Source organism: Vicugna pacos, chromosome 16 (genome assembly GCF_048564905.1).
Source record: "Vicugna pacos chromosome 16, VicPac4, whole genome shotgun sequence".
Taxonomy (NCBI): Eukaryota; Metazoa; Chordata; class Mammalia; order Artiodactyla; family Camelidae; genus Vicugna; species Vicugna pacos.
Window position 1 is genome coordinate 53,661,916 of NC_133002.1, and position 20,855 is coordinate 53,682,770.

General features: G+C 39.2%; 1 protein-coding gene and 2 long non-coding RNA genes across 5 annotated transcripts in view; 1 reads left to right on the top strand and 2 right to left on the bottom strand.

Annotated features, from left to right (window-relative positions):
- The window catches only part of MAP2K6 (mitogen-activated protein kinase kinase 6), a 116,594-nt gene extending 97,809 nt beyond the window's left edge, over nt 1-18,785 (top strand). The window contains exons 11-13 of one of the 2 annotated variants that reach the window (XM_072939484.1): nt 1,428-1,473; nt 7,237-7,352; nt 13,631-18,785. In XM_072939484.1, the coding sequence (XP_072795585.1) occupies nt 1,428-1,473; nt 7,237-7,314 (124 nt within the window). In that variant the 3' untranslated portion in view covers nt 7,315-7,352; nt 13,631-18,785. Of the gene's footprint in view, nt 1-1,427; nt 1,474-7,236; nt 7,568-13,630 lie in introns of those variants that run through there. The other variant, XM_072939483.1, reaches the window with a different exon arrangement.
- Nucleotides 1-20,855, bottom strand: part of LOC116283705 (uncharacterized) — a 151,675-nt gene that overhangs the window by 114,563 nt on the left and 16,257 nt on the right. The gene's annotated exons all lie outside the window — the stretch shown is intronic.
- Nucleotides 7,792-13,591, bottom strand: LOC140686190 (uncharacterized). Its single transcript, XR_012059804.1, has 2 exons — nt 12,973-13,591; nt 7,792-7,995 (listed from the first exon to the last, which is right to left on the bottom strand). It is a non-coding gene; the product is annotated as an uncharacterized lncRNA (long non-coding RNA).

Consider the following 20,855-nt stretch of genomic DNA (forward strand, 5'->3'; position numbering starts at 1 on the left):
ACAGCCGTATAAAATCTCAGGATAGTAGGAGTGACAAGGTCTCATTCATTTCACTCAGGCACACCTTCCCATGTCAATCCAACTTTGACAGTTGATACTTCCTCTTTCTAATTCACTCTTATTTTTATCCTCTGGTCACTGAGGTCACCAGGTCCTAGATCTGCCCTCAGTTCGAGGTTGAAACTTCTCACACCTACCTGTGCCCTGTCTCAGGTTCCCTGGCTTCTACCCACAGCATTGCCTGGAGTAAACTGGTAGGCGGCTTTCAGTTGTTTTGGTTCAAAAGTTTCCTCTTTTTTTTTTTTTTTTTCATTTCATTTTGTTTTTAAACCACAGCTTTTCCAAGCGTCTCAACGATTTCACTCTCTGTTTCTGTATCTGGCCCTCCCTGCAATTATTAGCCTACGTGGGTGGAGCAGACCTCATGTCACACACACCAGGCCTCATTTGCTCAAAATGATCCATTAGCACAAATCCCAGCAACCCAATAATCAGTCACTTTTTGGTTCCTTCAATGCCAGGCAAACTTCCTTTCCATCTATGTATGATTCTGCAGCCTGATGGGCAGAGGAGTCTGTAGGTTGCCTTGCAAATTACAGTTTTAGAAATCATCCTTTTCTCCATTCTGTAACCTGGGATTCCAACTCCAAAGAAACTTCTTTTTTTTTTTTTTTCCATTTTAAGGCTGTGGGTGAATACAGGGGTGGGTAGAGAATGGGGTGAGGGGTTGGTCTCTTTATATGGCAGTTTTATTACTATTGCCTCTGGTGTCAAATGTGATTAAAATGTCTGTGCATGCAGACAGCTGAATGCATGGGAGCCACTTGACAGTAATGCATGACTACCTTGTGTTTCTAAGAACTGCTAAGTCACTGGCCATGTGTACTTTCTCTTTCATCAGCCAAGAAGTCATAAAGTAGTAGTGTGACCTTAGACATTTTACATGTGTATTGCTTCTCTGTCAAGTAGGTTTGGTAGGATATATACATATACATACATATATATAAACAAATTATACATTCAAGGAGGCCAGAAGCAAAAAGAATTAGATACTGAAGACAGTGAAGAGATAACAAATGTAGTATAAGAAACACCTGCTAATTTCTTTGCGAGTAGGGGGACGGATTAAAAACTGTTTGGAAGGAAAATAGATATATATTAATAGAAGCTAGTTTTTATGTCATTGGTAAAGTATCATAAGGAAAGTAAACAAGTGCATTTATTCTTCCCATTAAGGTACACCCAGAGTGACTGAAAACATAATTTGTAAGTGTAATGGAAGAGGAAAGTCAAGACGGGAGATTTATGTTTTCAGGACATTTTTAGAGGTGGTTCTCTTTAGTCTTCTACTGGTTCTGAAATCCTAGTCTAGTGAAAATACAGATGGCTTCTAGATTTTAATATGATCATTTTTTTTTCCCTTTAAGCTTGAAGAAGAATTCCAAAGAAAGGCCAACATATCCAGAGCTTATGGTAAGTATCATCAGCAGTGTAAACATGTCTGAACAGCGAGTACAGGTGAAATGACTGAGACCTAATACATTAGAAGCAAACAGCCATCCTGGAAGAGCTGATTCACTGAGACATTGGTAAATGGAGTTAAACTCAAGAAAAAAGAGAGCTGAGCCCTTCATGCCTCCTACATCCCTCATTAGTATAACCTGGTGCTGGTCACCAGTCTTAGCAAAAGTTTTTACATGATAATACATCTGTCATCATGTAGACCAAATTATGTCTCTAAAATTTACATTTTCACATTTCAAAGGTACTAGGAGATATAAATTAATATAAAATGAAGGAAAATATGATGTAAAGGATTTCAATAATGAGAAAAACTAAACTACTACATGACTGATCAGTTTTTGATAAAATACTTAGGATTAACTGGATGAACGTTTTGCTGGATATTTAGGGAGGAAAGAATCACTTTGTTTTCTCCTGGTTTTTACTTTAATGGGAAAAAGTTAGACAAAGCTTTATTAATTTGAATTATATGACCTCAGCATTCACAATTTATCATTTGCACTATGAAAAATGATATAAAAGTAAGACCTTAGGGTTATTGTTTTTAAATAGTTTCTTTTAAATTGTGGTAACTGCAATTCTAAGCTAGTTACAGATGATTCTTTAATATAGATGGCAGGGACCTAAACTTGGCAATCCTTATCTATACATATAATGAATGTAGGAGAAACACACTTTTTTTGAAATATAAAATTCAGACTATTTACTAATGTTGTGTTAGTACCTCCCTAGATTTGTTCCAATTCTTAAGGTTTTAATTTTAGCAAGGAAAGGAAGGGTTCTAGTCACGCATGATTACAAAAAAGATAAAAGCAAACACTGACAGCAGTTCTTACTGGCGCATATTCAGCAGGCGTTAAATGCTTGCTCCTATCCTATCCCACCCATAAGCAGTGCTCAATCTTCAGAACCAACTCAGGGCAGGTGATAGAAGTCCAGGTTCCTGATATGTCTTAACAAATGGTGTGGTGAGTTGGCTCCAACCTGGAAAAAGTATAACTTGTTGACTGTCTTCTTTGGTAAAAATGTCTTGTTGGGTCCTTTGCCTATTTTTAACTGTATTATTTGTTTTTGTTTGTTTGTTTTGTTTTTTTGCTATTGAGTTGTATGAGTTTCTTATAGATTTTGGATAATAACCCCTTATCAGATCTATGGTTTGCTAATATTTTCTCCCATTCCATACATTGTCTTTTCATTCTTTTGATTCTTTGCTGTGCAGAAGCATTTTAGTTTGAAGTAGTCCCACTTGTTGATTTTTGCCAACAAGCACATGGAAAGGTGCTCACTATCCCTGCTCATCAGGGAAATACACGTGAAAACCACAGTGGGACAGCACCTCATGCCTGTTAGAAAGGCGTGAAAGGCAAGAGATGAGCACTGGTGAAGATTCAGAGAAATAGGAATCCTGTACACTGCTGGTAGGAATGTAAATTGCAAAAGCAGGTATAGGAAACAGTTATGGAGTTTCCTCACAAAATTAAAAATAGAACTATTTTATGATTAAGTAATTCCACTTCAGGGCATATATCTGAAGGAAATGAAATCACTATCTTGAAGAGATATCTAAATCCCCATGTTCATTGCAGCACTATTTATTATGACCAAGATGTGTAAACAATCTAAGTGTCTACTGATAGATGAATAAAATATATATATGTACACACACAATGGAATATTATTTGGGCATTAAAAAGGAAATCCTGCCATTTACAACAACATGGATGAAGCCTAGGGGTATTATTCTAAGTGAAGTAAGTCAGACCAAAAAAAAAAAAAAAACCTGCATGATGTCACTTAAATGTAGAATATTAAAAAACTGAATTTACAAAGAGTAGATTGGTGGTTACCAGGGTTATGTGGGTGTGGGGAATGGGTCAGGGTGGTCAAAAAATACAAACTTCTGTTTATAAGATGAGTAACTTCTGGGGCTATAAAGCAGAGTATGGTGACTGTCACTGTATTATGTACTCACAAGTTGCTAGGAGAGCAGAAGGCAGATCTGGACAGTAGGTGGTAGTCACAGCTAAGCAGGTGGATTTTCAGTTCTGTTGCTTAAGATTAAAGTCTGAACTATTCTTCAGGTGGATGACTGTGGAAGGATGCAGGGAAGAGTTTGAGAAGAGAAAAGGCCATCTTCCTGGGCCTCTTTGTCCCCTCTAAAAAGGCAGCCCCTGGGACTCAGCATTCAACTAAGCTTGAGGGAGAGATGAGTAATGCTTGAGAAAATCTTAGGATACTGCATGTTTTGGTTGAGTACTTCCTCTCTGATTATATGTACAATAGCCAGTCAGGGGCCTTGGCAGTCCTGGCCATACTTTTTTTTAGTATGCTTAAGCAACCCACAGATCATCTAAAAATTAATTTCACATTAAGTGCAATGGGCATTGAGTGATTCCTTTGGGGTCCTGGAGAGCCCGTACTCCTATTTTAAAGTTGCCTTGTTTGTCACTCTTTTCAGATAAAAGAATATTTTATATATTTTTGCAGATATTTAAAATGCAGAACTTTTTTTTTTCCTTCTAAGTGAGTGCTTATCAGAAGTTTCAAGGAAAGAAATGCTCAGTCCTAGCTTAATATACCTTGGCAGCTGATGTTGAATTCTATCTTCCAATATATTCTAACAGGGTGGTCTTTTATGCTCCACATATTAATGTTGTAAGATCATGTGCCCCCCCTCCCAGTTATGGCATTAATCTTTGCGGTCCTGGAAATGGACTTGCCTTTTAAGGCCACAAATGGTCACTGCTTTCCTGTGGAATTGAGGTTTTTAAATGGAAAATCTGAGTCAACTTTTTGACTATAGTGTTGGAAAAACACATGCTGAGAGGCTATTGTTTATGTTGTAGGAGTTGGTGAAGAGGTAGAAAGGAAGAAAAAAAAAAAAACACCCTTTTTTCCAGGTGAAGAACAGTATAATTAAGGCCCCAACCCAGACATGTACCTCTTACAGAAATCCCAAATGTTTTCTCCCTAAATGGGACTGAGGAGTATATACATGCTTTAAGGTCATTTCATTTGCTTGTCCTCTCAAACTTCCACTGGGGCACATGACTCAGTAGGAATTGTTCTCCTGGAGTAGGGGACCAGCCAATGTTTCTGTAAATATTAGACAGTAAATATTTCAGGTGTTTTGGGCTGTTATAACCCCTTGACTCTGTTGTTTCATTATGAAAGCAGCCACATTCAGTGTGTAAACAGAGGGGTGTGGCTCTGTTCCAATAAAACTTTATTTCAGAAATAGGCGACGAGCTAGAATTTGGCTCCTGGACCATCCATCATTGACCCCTGTCCTAGATGATAACCACCAGAGATGAAAAGCAGGTGATTCAAGTGGTGCTCAGTGAGGTGATTATGTTCTCCAAACATCCCTGGAAGTTCTAGATTAAATCACAGTCTTGAGCAAGGATGACTGAACTCAGAAAACCGTAGTCTTGAGGGATGAGGTGTCTTCAGGGGGTTTGGAGACCGCTGGTGGTTGTCACTTGCCCCAGTGCTCCTGCCATATGTTCAAGGATCTCCAGGCCCAATCAGTGATAAAGTCCTCCCTTCCTGCACCCGGCTACTCTTTTGAGAAACCTAGCCTGGGACTATGGTCTGGGAGATGATTCCATGGTGCCTCATCTGCTCGTCCCCTGGTTGCTGTCCTTGCTATTCTTAGTCTATTGCTTATAGAAAGGACTGGTTCCCTCCCAACCTTTTACAGCCTCAAAACCCACACAAGAAGGAGAGTCACACTTTCCATTTTCACATGCCTGCCGCCTTTCCCCTCACCCTGCCCTCTGGCTCTCACAGCATTTTCCCAGCCTGAGAATAAACTGAAAGATGCCTGCGGATGTTTTTTTTTAATTTAAGACATCAGGTTATTGAATTCAATCACAGACCCAGACTACATCCACTGAGCTAATAGCCACCAGTGGAACCAGAGTCAAGACGGGGCTGGCAGGCATTAGCAGCAGTCCTGAGACAATCTGAGGTTTGACAGGTCCTGTTTTGATAGTAGAAAGCTTTAAAGTACATTAAAAGATCTCATATATTAAGAGGATCTGGGAAAGTGAATAAGCATGGTGGTAAAGCACTTGGTAAGGGTGCTGTGTAGCTGGTTAGTAATCAAAAGTAAAGCTGCTATTAATTTATCCAGGGAGCTCAAGACGAAGAACCCAGCATCTAGAGGCTCCAGTTAGCAGTGGGTATGAGGCTCTGGCTCCTCACCCAACCTGTACCTTCACGTGGGCAAGGGGAGAAAACCTCTTTTCCATTTTCTGAGTCATGATACTTCACGGTGACCACCTACCTTCTTTGGAGCTTTACTTCTATGTTCCTGTCCCATTTACATTGTTTTCTAAAACTTCCACGGGTGGGCATTCAGTTTCCCACAGGGCTGACTCATCCAGCCCTCTGCCGTCAGGTTTAAAACAAATGTAATGAGAAAACCTACAGCTAGGCAACATGAAGGTTGTAAACTAAAATCCTCAAAGTCAAGGGAAACAGGGTGAGTCACCTAGATTTCTGCGTGCAGAAATGCTCATTCTTAGCTGCTCAGCTTGTTACTGAGAACACCACCACCAGACAGTCAGGGAGGTGGCCATGCTAGGTCAGTGGGTAGGTGGTGGCACTAGGTTCTACCTGAAGGAATTGTCCTTTTTGGTTGGTTTGGTTGGTTCTGTTTCAGATGGGAGAACTGTGGATCAAGATCTACTTCTAATTAGAGGTATCAGGTTCGAGTGTGACAGCCAGGTATTTCCAGTAACAAAATCGAGCCATTCAAGGGAGGATCAAATCACCCTGGCGCAGAGAAAATGTCTTCGTTTCCTCCAGAATTGTTTTGAAATGTGTGGCTTCCTGTATTGGACCACGGCTGTTCCCCTAGGAAAGAGCAGGGCTTGATGTTTCTGTAAAGTTTACTTCATCTGGGTTACATGAATAGACACTTTTTTTTTGCTTTTCAGTTTTTAATCTCCCAGTTGAGTTTTCTTTGCCCACACCTAGAGTTGGGCAGGCTGCATTATTTTCCAAAATGGATCAGATCTTCATCGAGAAACCTAAGTATAATTTGTGGCTGTAGATGTGGCTTACAAAGTAGCACTGTTAGCTGTTTCAACCCAGACCAGCTTTCCAGTGTCAAGGGCAAGCAATGCCCAATTACTGTTCCACAAAAATTGTTTTCTCATTCTACCACCCATTTCTTTTTCTTTTTCTTTTGTAGGAGCAAGTATGATTTATTATGGACAAATAGTAGAAAAATGTTACTACTATCCATAAATAAATTCCTTAAGTCTTATGTCTATCACCCATCTCTTGAAAATTGAGTGTTCATAAATCTATGAAATTTCTAATTATTTTACTACCATATCTGTCTAAAAATGACTTTGTAGAGGATAGGGTTATTTGTAAATCAGAGCTTTGGACTCTGCTATTCCTTATATTTTACTATAGCTGGGATGTATATAGCTTAATTACACATGTATATTTTAAAGCAACAGATACTGTCATGGAAACAAAGAGATACCAAAATGGGAGGAGCATTAACTAAGCGGTATTTTTAAAAATTTTGCATTGCTAAATGTGTACTTAATTTGGGAGGGGGTAGGAAGAGTCCAGTTTAGCCCTAATAGGGATACTTAATTTGTTGACCAACCAGATTTGTTAATTTGCTAATCTCATGTACTGTCAGTGACAAACACTAATACCAGGTATTTTTCTTTTCTTTACCAGCAACATCCATTTTTCACTCTACACGAATCCAAAGGAACAGATGTGGCATCCTTTGTAAAATCAATTCTTGGAGACTAAAAACAATGGACTCAATTGGTTGACCCTCCTGTGGACTGGTGGGTTTATGGGGTGAAGCAAGTTCACTAAAGCGCCAATAACTTAACCCTGCCTCTCAGAAGGTTTTTCTCCCCATTTTCTTTTTTTTTCCCCTACAAAGGGGGCCTTGGAATCTATAGTATAGAGTGAACTATCTAGATGGATGAAATATGATAAAGGCTTAGGACTTGAAAAGGTGATTAAATATTTAATGATGTGTCATATGAGTCCTTAAGCTTTTCAGACTTCTCTTGTTCTTTACAAAATGAATGCTTTGGCCCTGGTAAAAAAGGTGCTACAGTAGTGATGAAATTGTAAGTAGATTTGTAGTTCGTTCCACTTATTATTTTAATATTTATGTTTAAGTGCTTGGTTGAAGAGATTCCATTTTATGCCAAGGAGGGAGAGACAAAAGACAAGGTTGGGTTGGCAGTATTTATAGGGTTTTTATTTTTTAAGTTCAATTGTGTCTGTGGTCCAGAAGAAATTATTTAATGTGCATCTTTAGGAGTATTATGTAAGTGTCAACCAGGAGCTCTTGTGAAATACCTATTTCAGCTGTTGTGGCTACTGCCATGTTCCTAAGTTTCTGCTCCAGCCTGGGTAATCACCACATATTCTGGTGAAGTGGCAAGGTATCCTGGTCATACTCTTTCCCTGAGTCTGAAAAACATAAAACCCCTTTTATCACAGGTCAAAGAGTCACAGATTTGGTTCTCTTGACATTAGTGGTATAGTATCAATGGAATGTGATTTGTGATGTGATTTTTTTCATCACCTATCTTTCCTTCTACGTGTGTGTGTATTTGATAAGTCACAAATTCTGCCAAATGGCTATTATAAATAACACCTATATTTAGTAAGGATGACATATATCAGTCCTGAGGGGAAATATGTCAAACCACACAGAGAATCGGTGACTTCCTCTGCTTTTGCCCCTCCTACAATGTATAAGCCCCAAGGATTGCCTTTGTAGCTCTTTTTTCTTGGGGGGGGAGGAGTTGTTTTCTGTTCGATGAAGAAGCCTTACTGTACATGGAAAGGCTGCAATAGGAGAAAATTAAAGGCAGCCGGTAGTTCTTGGATATGGTAACGGGGAGGGTTGAATGAATTCCTAGGAATAGACAGCCACACTTCCACAGGCTGAGTTCAAGGCACCACCTTCTCCATCAGCGGATCACCCCACGGTGGGAGGCTGGCGCCATGGCAGATTCCTAGTAGGCTGACGAGGCTACAAAAGCTGTTTCTCATGGCCAGATACACCCACAGGTTCTCTGATCTGGGGCTTTGGGTTCCTCGAAGGTCAAAGAGTTAACTGGTCCACAGGGAAAAAGACGAGTGATAACTACCAGGGAGCCCTGCTTTTGGACACTGTGTTCCTCCGAGGCTACTCTTACAGTACAAGGGCAGAGGAGTGTGATAAAAAAAGGAAAGAACACACTGTTTCTTTCTTTGCCTCAAGTTCACAAATATGGAGAGAGGGTTTCTCCCTTGAAAACTCTTCTTTCCCTTTTAGATTTTTGAAGTCCAGTTACATCTTTTTCTCTGCATTTTCCCCTTGTCTTGACATCCAGCTCTTAGCAGTTGCCCAGAGTGAATGACACTTCCATACACTTCTTTATTTTCAGTTCCAACCCAGACCTGTTTGATCAACATCAAATTCATCTGCTTTGATGCTACCTCTGTCCTCATCTTTTTCTAGCCAGATGAAGGGCATTATCCCAGTGATTATGACCATTCACTTTCCTACCCTTCTTTCTAAATTTGGAAGTTTCTCCGAGACTGAGAGAAAAAAAAATCACAACTGTTATTCATCCATCTTCTGAAAAACAGAAAGCAGAAAAAAAAATCTGAGGCTATTTCATTTCAGCTTTTGGTGAAATACACAAAGCAAAACATCTTTCTGGTCTGGGTCAGATGATTCTTACCTCTCTCTTGTTCAGTGTGGTTTCTACTTTGAAATATTCTTAACCAAGCATGTTTCTCATGTGTACACCTCTCCAGTTTGTGAGCCCAGGGCCCAAACTTGCAAAACAGTCACACTAGAGTACAGAAGGAGTTAATCAATGGTTCTCAACTCTGGCAACACATTGGAATCACTGGGTGTTTGTGAACACTATTAATGCGAAGGTCCCAGACATTCTAATTTAATTGGTCAGAAGAGGACCTGGCAATTGGTATTTTTCACAAGCTACTCATGTGATTTAGATGTGCATCAGGGCTGAAAATACTGATCTACTACCTCCTAAAGGGAGGTTGGAATACTGATTTGAAATTTGGGATACCGTTTCCCCGTAGAAATGATGTGCTACATGATGATTAGGTATCTTATGTACTGAAGTAGAATGGTTTGAGAACCTTATGAGTCTAAATTTTAGAATTTTTTTTAGAACTGTGTTATAAGTTCTAAACAACTAATTTAAAAATAAATATAGAGATGCAGAAACTATATTTAAGTTGATGTAAGTTGGGAGTCTCCTGTATGTACATACATGTGTATATGTATAGGTATATGTGTGTGTGTGTGTGTTTGTGTGGGGGGAGAGAGAGGGAGGGAGGGAGGGAGAGAAAAGATAGCGCTATCCAGGGGTGATACTCAAAATATTTAATGTGCTACCAGCATGTACCATTTAAATACTAGCGCTGCCTATAATGGAGTCAGTATGGCTCTATAAAAGAGATCATACTCTTTTTTTCCCCCAGATGTATTTGATTTGGTGTAATATAATTATCCATGTAATTATCCATATTATATATTGTCTTTATGCTTATAAAAAAAATCCATCTCTATATATTACTGATCTCAGAGGTGTGCTAAAAAAGTCATGTGAATGTCTTTGGAGACAATTTCCATACATTTGTATGTATCAATGAGTATTGCCCTTCAGAGCAGCCACCTTCAGGATTATTTATGTGAATAATGCTACTAAGATATTTGTGCCACTTCTTTTTCAGAAAAGGCTTCAGAATCTATTTCTTCCTCTGCGTGTAACATGTGGAATCATCATTTTATAATTATTCCTTGTTTGTTTCTTTTTACAAAAATCCTTACCAGGAATTTTCCTCTTTGGTTTACCCACCTTGTTCAGACTTAGCATCAGGCTGTGTTTGGCAACTTCTAGAAGTAAAATTTGCCCTCAGTGCTGAAGTTTTACCCTTAAAACTTTTAAATGTCTTTTAAAAAGACCATGCCGTGAGTTCTGAAGATAATTTCAAGTGCAGATTTCTCAAAAAAGTGTGTTTATTTTTAAGCAAAGTCAGCCTTCCTGGAATAAGTGTAGAGCCTCCCCAGATGGTGACTAAAGGAGAAAGAACTCACATAGGTGTATATAGTTGATAATAAAATATCAGTCAGATAATCCCTGATTTCCCACGTGGCACTCATGTGCCAGCCATGATTGAAGGCCCTGACAGCCCATTATTCTAGTGACTCTGTTTGGTCACACTGATGTAGTCAGAACAAATGGGCAGCTTCTATCTTGCTTATGCAATCTAAAATGGAAAATGAGTATTGTGTGGGTGTAGCTCAGAATTGTTTGCATTTTACAGTTCTTGCATATTCTCCACGCCTAACCCCAAAATGTATATGCCAGAGATTCCCAAACTTTCTCTGTTCAGGATGCCATTGATTGTCTTAGAAATTTTTTCCATGGTGCCCTGGGCCAAAATAAATACTTAATAGTTCCATTTATTAAGTAGCTAGGTCTACACAACTTAATCATAGTAGTTTGCAGGTTGTACTGCAGATGTGGCTGTGTCTCCCTCAAGAATGTACAATATCTTGTGGTGTCCCTAGGAGTTTGCTGCAGAGCCTCAGAATATCTCAATTTGGGAACCATAGATATATGTTATACTGAGGTTATTAGCACTGTCTACAGTTGGTGACCTTCAAAATGGAATTCTTGGTTACTCAGTCCCCTGCATCACTTCACTCTTTGTGTTTCACCATTATTATTGTTTTTGCTTGCCTCTGGTTGATTAGGATTTTCAATTGAGGTCCTGTCCTTCTTTGCTGTCCATCACCCCTGCAACACTTGATGTCAGAGTCTAGAAAATGAAACCCTCATGAGCCCAAGCATTGGAGGAGGTCAGCACTGAGACTGACGAGGCATCTGGTTTCTCCAAATGCAATTGATTTAGTATCTCTGGAATATAATCACAAAGGAGGCAGAGAGGGCATTTTCATAGTTCAACGCTAAAAATGCTTTTGTTGACCAAGAGACTTCACCAACTCTGCTCAGAGAAACTACTCTGTTTCTCCCAAAGGCCTTGAACAAAACACGTTATCTTTGGCCTGAAAGGGTAATGGATACCTGCTTCTTAATTTTCCAACCTAAATGCTTTTTTAGCTATGCAACTCCTTCTAACCCTGAAGTAGGATTCATATATTTATAAAATTCATTGGACCTGTTTATCAGATCTAATGAAATAAATTTAACCTCTATTATGCTGGGGATTTTACCTTCTTAATCTATGAATTATATGGAGATTTCTTGGCATAAAGGAATCTTCCATTTTATTGAACTGGCAAGTGAAAGATGCAATTTTCAACTGGACTCCTGAACATTTACATATTTAGAACGAAAATGCCAGAGTAAAATCTAGGAAGAGGAAGCTACCAAATCTGACAGAATGGGAAAAAAGATTTTACTTTAGAAGGTCCATGTACCTTTTGTCTAGGGCTATAAGAGTGTGTGTGTGTGTGTGTGTGTGTGGCACTGTTAAATGTGCTGGTAGCTAAAGATACTCTTTGGTTTTCTTTAGCTTTAATTGGGGTACTATGAACTCCTTTCAGACTGTTGAAAGCTAGGACCTTCTCCCTAGCAAAGTGTATATTGTACATGGAATATATAGTTTTACCAATACTTTTTTGTTGTGGGAGAGTAGGGCTATGTACAATCCCATAGGATCAATAACCTCTGCTCTGTACAATGTGGACTGTGACATCCTAGACCAGGAATTGGCAAACTTTTTTCTGTAAAGGGCCAGATAGTAAATATTTCTGGTTGTGTGTGCCATGCAGTCTCCTTTGCAGCTACTCAGGTCTGCTGTTGTGGAGTGAAAACATCCATAAACGATATGTAAATGGATGAGTATGGTGCTGTGTTCCAATAAAACTTTTATTTACAAAATCAGGCAATGGGCAAGATTTGGCCCACAGGCCATGGTTTGCTATTACCTGTTCTAGACCATCAAATACAACACTGCAATTGATTAATTCTGTGTATAGAGTTCTTCCATTTAGTGAGTATTTAGCTCAGCTGCTATTGAGGCAGATGAGGAAGATGGACATAGGAAAATGAACTCTGAAAGGATGGGACTGTTTAGTCCCATGAAAATTGTTTCTTAATTTCCTCCAGTAAGTATTCTTGCCCCGGAAGCCAAAGGGACAATTTTCTTCAGATTAAATTGAGTCTCTACTTTTTGCATTTCTATGCAATAACTTATTTCATAGCTTGCAAATAAAAAGCACACTTCTCTGAGATGTTAACTACATTCTTTTCTCTTAGCTTTGCATTTTGTTTCTCTTTGTGGTGTGATTCGCATGCAGGGAAAAATCATGAACCCAGACACTAATCATTTGGTTTTCCTTTTCCCTGAACTGGGTCAGGATTTGAGAATTTGGGAGGCCATACTAACCTCAGAAGTAGAAGGCAGACAGAATTCTTAAAATCTTCCAATTTATCCACCTCACCTATTTGGCTACCTTTTAAGAAAGTGAGAAAGAATAGTTTGGGGTCAAAATACTTGTTCTCAGGTGGACTTAGAGCTATAGGATACTCAGACCCACCCCTTGAGTATAGTCCCTGCCTGGTCTTGGAGGGACGAGACTGCTTCACCTTATTCCTTTTTTAAAATCATCAGTAAATTACTATCTTAAGGGGCCTATGCAAAATGCATCCTTCCTCATGTGACTAGCTTGAGTCGCCAGCCTCGGTTGAATTTCTGACCCCATAGCCTCTAGCAAAATCTCTGCTTTCTCTATGGGACCTGAACAGTTGCATAATTCACTTTGCCTTCTGTCATTAATTTTGCTGTACAGAATACTCTTTGCTGTACAGAATACTATACAAGTAACTGCCATTTACCGAAGCTTTCTCTATTTTCTTCTTCTAGAACAGTACAACACACCTTCCTTAAAGCTACAGTCTCTCTATTATTCAGAAACATATTTTCCCTGCTGCATCTTCAGGCAAACATAAATTACACTTGGTATGATACCAGAAACTCCTTAAGAGAGCACATTTAAATATTTGATCTAGCCATTTACCTAAAAGAATGTTTTCTCTTCACCTAGGGAAACAAAACCTGAATTCCAGAGCCTTCAAAATGAAATTATCCTTCTGGGGGATGCACACTGCCACCAAATTCATCATTCACTACCTGTTCCTGGTGTCTGCAAAGAAGATGTGTCATTTTCCTAAGGCTTAGAGAGTCACTGTTTACAGCTATGCAAATATCATTCTACCACTGCAGGTTTTCTAGTGGAGCCATTTGCAATCAAGACTTAAGTTGGGGTTTATCTTTTCAGTTCCTGACCCAAACTCCTTTACAAGCAAAATTTCTCTAAAAAGTCTTTTTTTTTTTTTATATCTGAGGTGAAGAGGTCTAGGCTTAAGTAAAAACATAAAGCAAGATCAAGGACTTTATAATAGGGAATCTTTTTAAAAAAAGAAACCAACAGCACCTCATAACACAAATACATGTTAATAGAATTTAAAAACATCCAGCCTAGTTCCCTTGGACTGTCAGTATTTCGACATTTGAACTAGGACACCAAGCCCTTTATTCTTGGTAGTTTACAGTTAGATTTTGGGAGATTTGCATTGTATTTCTTTCTTAGAGTTGTCAATATGGACAGATTTCACTGTGGGCCGTTAATCTCGACACGTGGGTTTTGTCCAGGTTAACACTTTTGCAATTCTGGGATTTAGGGTCTTTTTTGAAAAATGAGGGTAATGCTTTTATGAGTTGGAGGCTGAGTTCAGGGAAAGTACAGGACAGCTGAGGCACTTACTTGTGTCTTAACATAGGAAACAACCTCCTAAGTAATCCCTGAGGCTATGGCTTTGACCAGGCCATCACAGTCTTTTCTGTTTCCCTTGACTGCTTTTTGCTTGCTATTCCTCTGCTGGTTACAGATGACCTGGGCTGACTTAACGCTTCTGTGGAAAGGAAATGATCCAACCATTTTCATGTATCAAAAGTCAGAACTGGCAATTTTGCACTGGTCTTGTCTACATGGATTCAGTTGTTCTCAAATCTTGAAACTGTAAGGGGTATCTGAGAGAACTTTTAGCAAAACCCTCATTCAAAATAAAAGACCTGATAATAAAACTCCCATTTGGCCTTAAAAGACGAGCAGCTGGGTTGGATGTCTTTTCCTCTTAAGTCATATTCTATTGTCGCCAGAAATGAACAATTAGCATCATTTGGTCACTACAATGTTTGTATTGGAGTCTGCAAGCTATTTTAACAAAGCAAGTCAAGCCATTGCCTTAGGGAATTGTCACTGGACTTTGGAGTTTAAGGCTGAAAACTGATGTGAAATTATGTTTGGGGGCCAAAAGAAAAGATAAATGCAGAGAGCAGGAACCCCATGGAAGAGCAAGCTGATAAAAGATGCAGACAGGTATACTCCTTAAATTATTTTCAGTATTACTATGAAGCTGATTTCCTATGGGAAAACCCAACAAAAGCCAGAACTTTATTACCTTTTTTTCCCCTTAAAAAAATTGAACTATAAGAAGATTCAGAGAGCGGCATTGATTTGAACATCAGAAAATTTTCTCGTTTCCCTGGTGTTATTGATTCTACAGAGACCATCTATCCGCTCTCTATCTGCCTTGTGGGTGAAGAAAAATGAACACAAAACCAAGCTCCCTCATGTTTAGTTCTGGTGGCAAATATCTTTAAGAAAGGTGGACACCAAAGGTTATACTTTTTCCACAATGCAGAGAACTGTGAATATTTGTAGAAATACACTACAAGTCTTCACCAGAAGAGCTAGAATTTATAATTAAAAAAAAAAAACCAACAACACTCAAAGCTGGTTTGCATTGTTAGAGGCAGGGGAAGAGTGGAAGAAGTAATGTTAAGAGTGGAGGGCACAGAACTTGCTTTCGGACTATGTTCACTGGTGCTTCTGGGGGTCTCTTGCCATGAAGGAAAAGGGAAAAGAGTGTGATAAAGATCATCCTTGCCTGTCTGAAACTCCTGTCAAACTCCAATCAGAATATTCAGCTACTAATATTGTCCCCTTTAACTGGAAGTTTCTATGGCAATTAAAGGCTTGGGAACTTAGGATGAGCAAACTGAAGACCCTAAACAGCCTATGAATTCAGGAAATTTTGTATCCAAAAATGTTGGTATGTCCCTGGCTTTCCCTGTATTGAGTTTGCGAACAGGGCTTGGAGGCAGGAGGACAAGAAGAGAGGGTGTTTTAATTTCACTTTTAAGCATGAATCATTTGAAAGAAAATGCAAAAATCGATCTGTGATGGCTATTCATATAGATCCTTAAATTGGTTAGTTTTCCAAAGTGGTTGAGAGTCACCTGATCTCAGTGACAAGGAAGTGGTGTGACTGGGCTCTTGATGGGTAGTGGAATTTCTAAATTTCTACATTTACAGAGGCAAGAATTGTAATTTTTGTTCATTGACATGTAAGTAAAAAGAAAGCTCTTTGGACAGTTTTGGCACAGAGAAGAGTATGATCTGAGATGCAAGCTAACAGTGACCATCGCTGGGTTTTACAGAGCAGGTGGAGAACAGTCATAGGCCCTTGGGACAGCCGTTGGAAGCTGAAAACTAAGGTGGTGCATCTGTCATGAACCAAACGCAAGGGATGCTTAGATATCAAGCAAATCATATCAGGTGCCTTCTACACACTCAAAAGAGTCTGTGGTGAATTCTGTGGTATGTTTGCCACTAAACCAAACTTAACAGCTGGGGTTTTAGAGCAGCCATTTTAGAATGCTGTAGGTGTCCAAAAGTTACATTTGGCAACAATTTGTAGAGTTCTCAGCCAATCTCTGTGGGAAAGCCGCCCCAGGAGGTTTGATTAAGAAAATGCAGACAACCCATCTGTCCTATTATCCCTGTGTTGGATTTATTCTCTGGTCTCAAATTTATTTCCTGAGTGGAGTGATTTTCTATATGAACTGAAATGAAGGAGTGATGTTTTAATAAAAATAGGTATTTTTAGAGGAAACATGTTTTCTTTATGTAATTAACTTTCACAATTGCAACACATTTCCTCTAGACAGAATCATCACATGGGCTCATTTAAAGCTAAAAGAGGTGTTAGAGATGTAGTTCCACAATCTGAAACTGTTTATTTAAATACATGAACATTTTTCTATATATTTTGTGAAACTATGAATGATATCTAGATATATAACTACTATATGGAACTGAACTTCACAAGAATTTTTAGTATGATAGGTGGGGTTCCCCAACTTCCTTTGTGCTTCAGTCTTATTGCTGAAAATGCTGCTTCCATTTATTAATCTGGTCTTTGTATGAGGAAAAAAACCCCACTTTTTTCTTACCTTCTGTGAATTTTACAATAGGTCTTTTTTTATTTGTATATATGATTGATTGTTTTCCTGTGTCACACCCCAAATTTGCTTCTAAGCCATGTTTATTGTAAAGACAGCTGTTGGGCAAGTGGAAACATGTCTGGTCTTTACAACCCCTTGATGCTAGGATGAAGCAATTCCATATGCTAGTTCGGAGGCCCCATTATCTCTTCCTGAAACCTGAAGTATTCTGAAAGGAGATCGGAGAGGTTGTGCACCCCTGTCCTTTGAAACCCATCTCCAACGCTGTGTCTCTGGAGAGTGTGCAAGAGAAGAATGACTCCCGCCTTGTGGATTCCCTCATCGACCAACCCCCTCATCTCTCCTGCCGTGTACAACATGCTGCTACCTTTCCCTGGTGGAATTCATCTCTTCTTCGTGGATTGCCATATCTTTTCTTTATGGCTGAGGGAGGCTGAACCATAGAGCATGGAATTCATTAGACGTTCATAAAGTAAAAGACCGCTGAAGGATGTGGGTAGAATGTTTCCATGCCTTTGAGGTGCACATTAAATTTATGTGTTGGCCTTGGGAACTTTTCGCTCCTGAGCTACAGAAGGAAAGAAGTTGGGGGGTATATCCTTAACTCTGTGTTTTCCTATATGGAAATATGTGTGTGTGTGTATGTGTGTGTGAAGGGCAGCTTCCTCAAGGGGAAAACATGCCCTACCTTTGTATGGGGAAAGGAGAATTATGAATATCAGTTGGTAACTTCCAGTCAAAACTCCAGTGTTGTATTGAAAAAATACCTATTTTGTGGGGAAGTGCGCCTTTTGTTGTCTTTACTGGGTTAGCTTGGGTGGCCCCCATGCATTTTCATTTTAGCCTAGCTTTCCCATTATCCAGGTTGTGTGCATTATTGTTCTTGTTTTTCTTTTGAACTACTGCTTATTGTAATTGGTGATATTATCTCAAAATCTTGAAGCCAAGGAAATAGCTAATGTGCAGGATTTGAGGTAGATACAAGTACTAGCGTTGATGTAGGCTGAGGTTTAATAGTTACCAGAAGTGTACTAAACTGAGGGGTAATGTGGCTTTAAAGAAGTCATGGTTGTTTTTAGCATTGGGGGAAGTCCTAGGTCTTTATTCTTGAGAAATTCATCTTTTCATGCAAATACTATCGGTGGGGCTTACTTAACAGCCTGGATAATTGGCCTCTAGCAGTCAATAAACAGGGAATTACAATAATTGCCAAAGGTGGAGGTAATTTTGTCCTATAAAGTGATGAAATTTCTAATTAGAGAACTTGTAAAAAGCATAACTATCATTTCCCTCCTCTTTTCTGATCTACAAAGAGCACAGTAAAGGAAGAGTTAAGTTTCTGATGTGCCACGAAATAGTTCTTTGAGTCTGTGCTCTTGAGTAAGGACATGGCTGAGATGTTGAACTACGTGACTGCTATGTGGTTCACATGGCGACTGTGCTGGCACCCCTCTCACCACCTCAAAAGGAAAATGAAATCAGGAGATTAAGTCAAACTTGGACTCCTCTGGGGGTGAGGAGCTGACACTTCGATTTCCTATCTCAGGATATTCTTCGGTTTCATACTGCTGCTGAGGAGGAGAGAATGAGTTGCAGACACTGTAACTGGTCTCCGGATGTTTGTGCTTATGTGCGTAAGACTTCACACCGGGTGTGTTGTGTTCCATGTCGCGTCAATCTAGGAACTGACTCAAACAACAATTTGAAGATAGAGAAGATGGTGACAATGACAAAACACACCCAACCACCTCTTCCTGTCAACGTGCTTACTATGACATTCATGGCTAGAACAAAGAACCTAAGTCTTCAGGAGCCAGGTGTTCTCGAAAGAAATGGTGTGTTGATCTCATAAGAAAATGTACAACCAATAAAAGACATTTTAAAAAGCACAGAGAGTCTGTATATTAATTGAGTTGTTTGTGGAAATCCTTGGTTCCTGAAATGCTGCTTTTATGGTGGTAAAAGTCCTGCAGGTAAAAGCTTTGCTGGAAATATATATTCTCTTGTTCTCCTCTCATCTATACTACCCCACTTCCAAAACATAATGGAACAAAACATAACAGCATTGCAATCTTGAAGACTCATTAGAAAGTCATGTCATCTGTAGTGAACTTCAGACTCAATATTCTTATAGGCAATATTCCTAGGTTAGAAGTGAAGGCCAATATTTCATTATTAAAATCAGATGGCTTGTGGTGGGGATGAGTCCAGATGGCTTAAAAGAGAGCATTGGTGGTTCAGTGGTAGAATTCTCGCCTCCCAGATGGCTTAAGTGAAAAGATTAAGACCGAGACTTTTTGGCTTCCATGTGTTTCTGACACTGAACCATCTAGTTATCTGAGTTTTTCTTTGTCTTATACATAATATTAGGAAATTTGCTTTACACCATCAAGCAATGCCATAGTGCAGATGTTCAGAGAAAGAAAATGTTGGTCCAGGTAAATATGATTGGGTCTTCAGAGTTCTCTGATTTCTCCTATAAACTTGTATCCACATTAGTCTAGTTTAGGGAAGAATTCCTAGACCTTAATGTAAACAGTTTGAGTGGATCACCAGCTATATCTGGAGGCTCACACTCAACTCTCTTTTGCTTATTCCTTAAACAAGTGGCTCTTGCTTATTCCTTAAACAAGTTGGTGTTGCTGAATCAGGAATTGACTCTTTTGAAAGTCTCAAGTATTTCACTTCAGTTTTACATCATTTCTATAATTTTGTGGAATACAAAGTGGAGGGCTCACCTTACCTCTGCAGACATCATTCAAATGACTTTCTAATGACAACAGACTCTTTTATACTGATTTTGAAGTCCTTCTCCCCTTGGACTGCAATCCATCATCTTTCTTAAGTGACAAGCCTTCCTCAGCATTAGGAATTTTAAGTTTCTATAAGAGGTGGAAGTATGTGGAGGTGGAAGCCATAAACAAACACAGGTTCTCAGGCATCATATGTGAAGGTTATTTACCCGCTTCTCCATAGCCATTGTTTTCCACAGGGGTCTACAGCCATTCCTTATTTTCATACTTTAAAATATCAGATATTTAAAATATTTTTCTTTTGATGGGTATAATGCCCCCTTTCTTTGCATACCATCCGAATGACTCCCTGTTTACTCAAGATTTTGTAGGAAACTGAGTTAAAGTGGAAAATGGAGAAAGGCGATTGAGTTAAGAGCAAAAAAAAATCTGTGATTGTTTCTTGGTGTTTTGGTCATCTTCTGTACCACAGCAAACCCCAAAGCTTAGTATCTTAAAGCAACAATTCATTAGTCTTTCTCCCAATCTTGTGGGTTGACTGGGCTCAGCTGGGTGGTCCTTGATCAGCATCTCTCATGCAGTTGCAGTCAGGTAGCTGGAGCAAGAGTGACTGAGAGCCTCTCCACTCACAAGTCTGCTACCTGGGCTGGGGTGACAGGAGCAGGATGGAATTGGGAACTCATACAGCATATCTGTCTTCATGTGGCCTCTCTATGTAAGTAGCTTGGGCTCCTCACAGACTAGCTATATCTTAAAAGAACTCAGAATTCTTCCATGGCAGTTAGATTTCCCCAAAATTAGTGATGCTAAAGGTCCAGGTAGAAACTGAGAAAATTATTTAGGGTAATTTCCACTGTGAATACTGGGTCATAGTTTATGGTGTTTCATGGTGGAAGCATCTTTGAAGAGTAGCTGTCATGTTTGGTCTATCTAACACAGTTAAAATATGCTTGGATCTTATTCCTTCTTTCCTAAATTGGTGGCCAAGAGGCAGTAGACAACATGTATTAAAATTAATGATGAAATTAGTTTCTTTTTATTATCCACAATTTTGTCAAGGAAAGCACTTGGGTCAAAATGATGTTATCCTCTAGAGAGTTAACCATCTCTGCCTGAAAGTCCTAAGCCATAGTTGGTATTAAAATGACACAGGAGAGAATTAAACTTTGACACTAATGACTCACAAAACTCCTATTAGTACTTCCC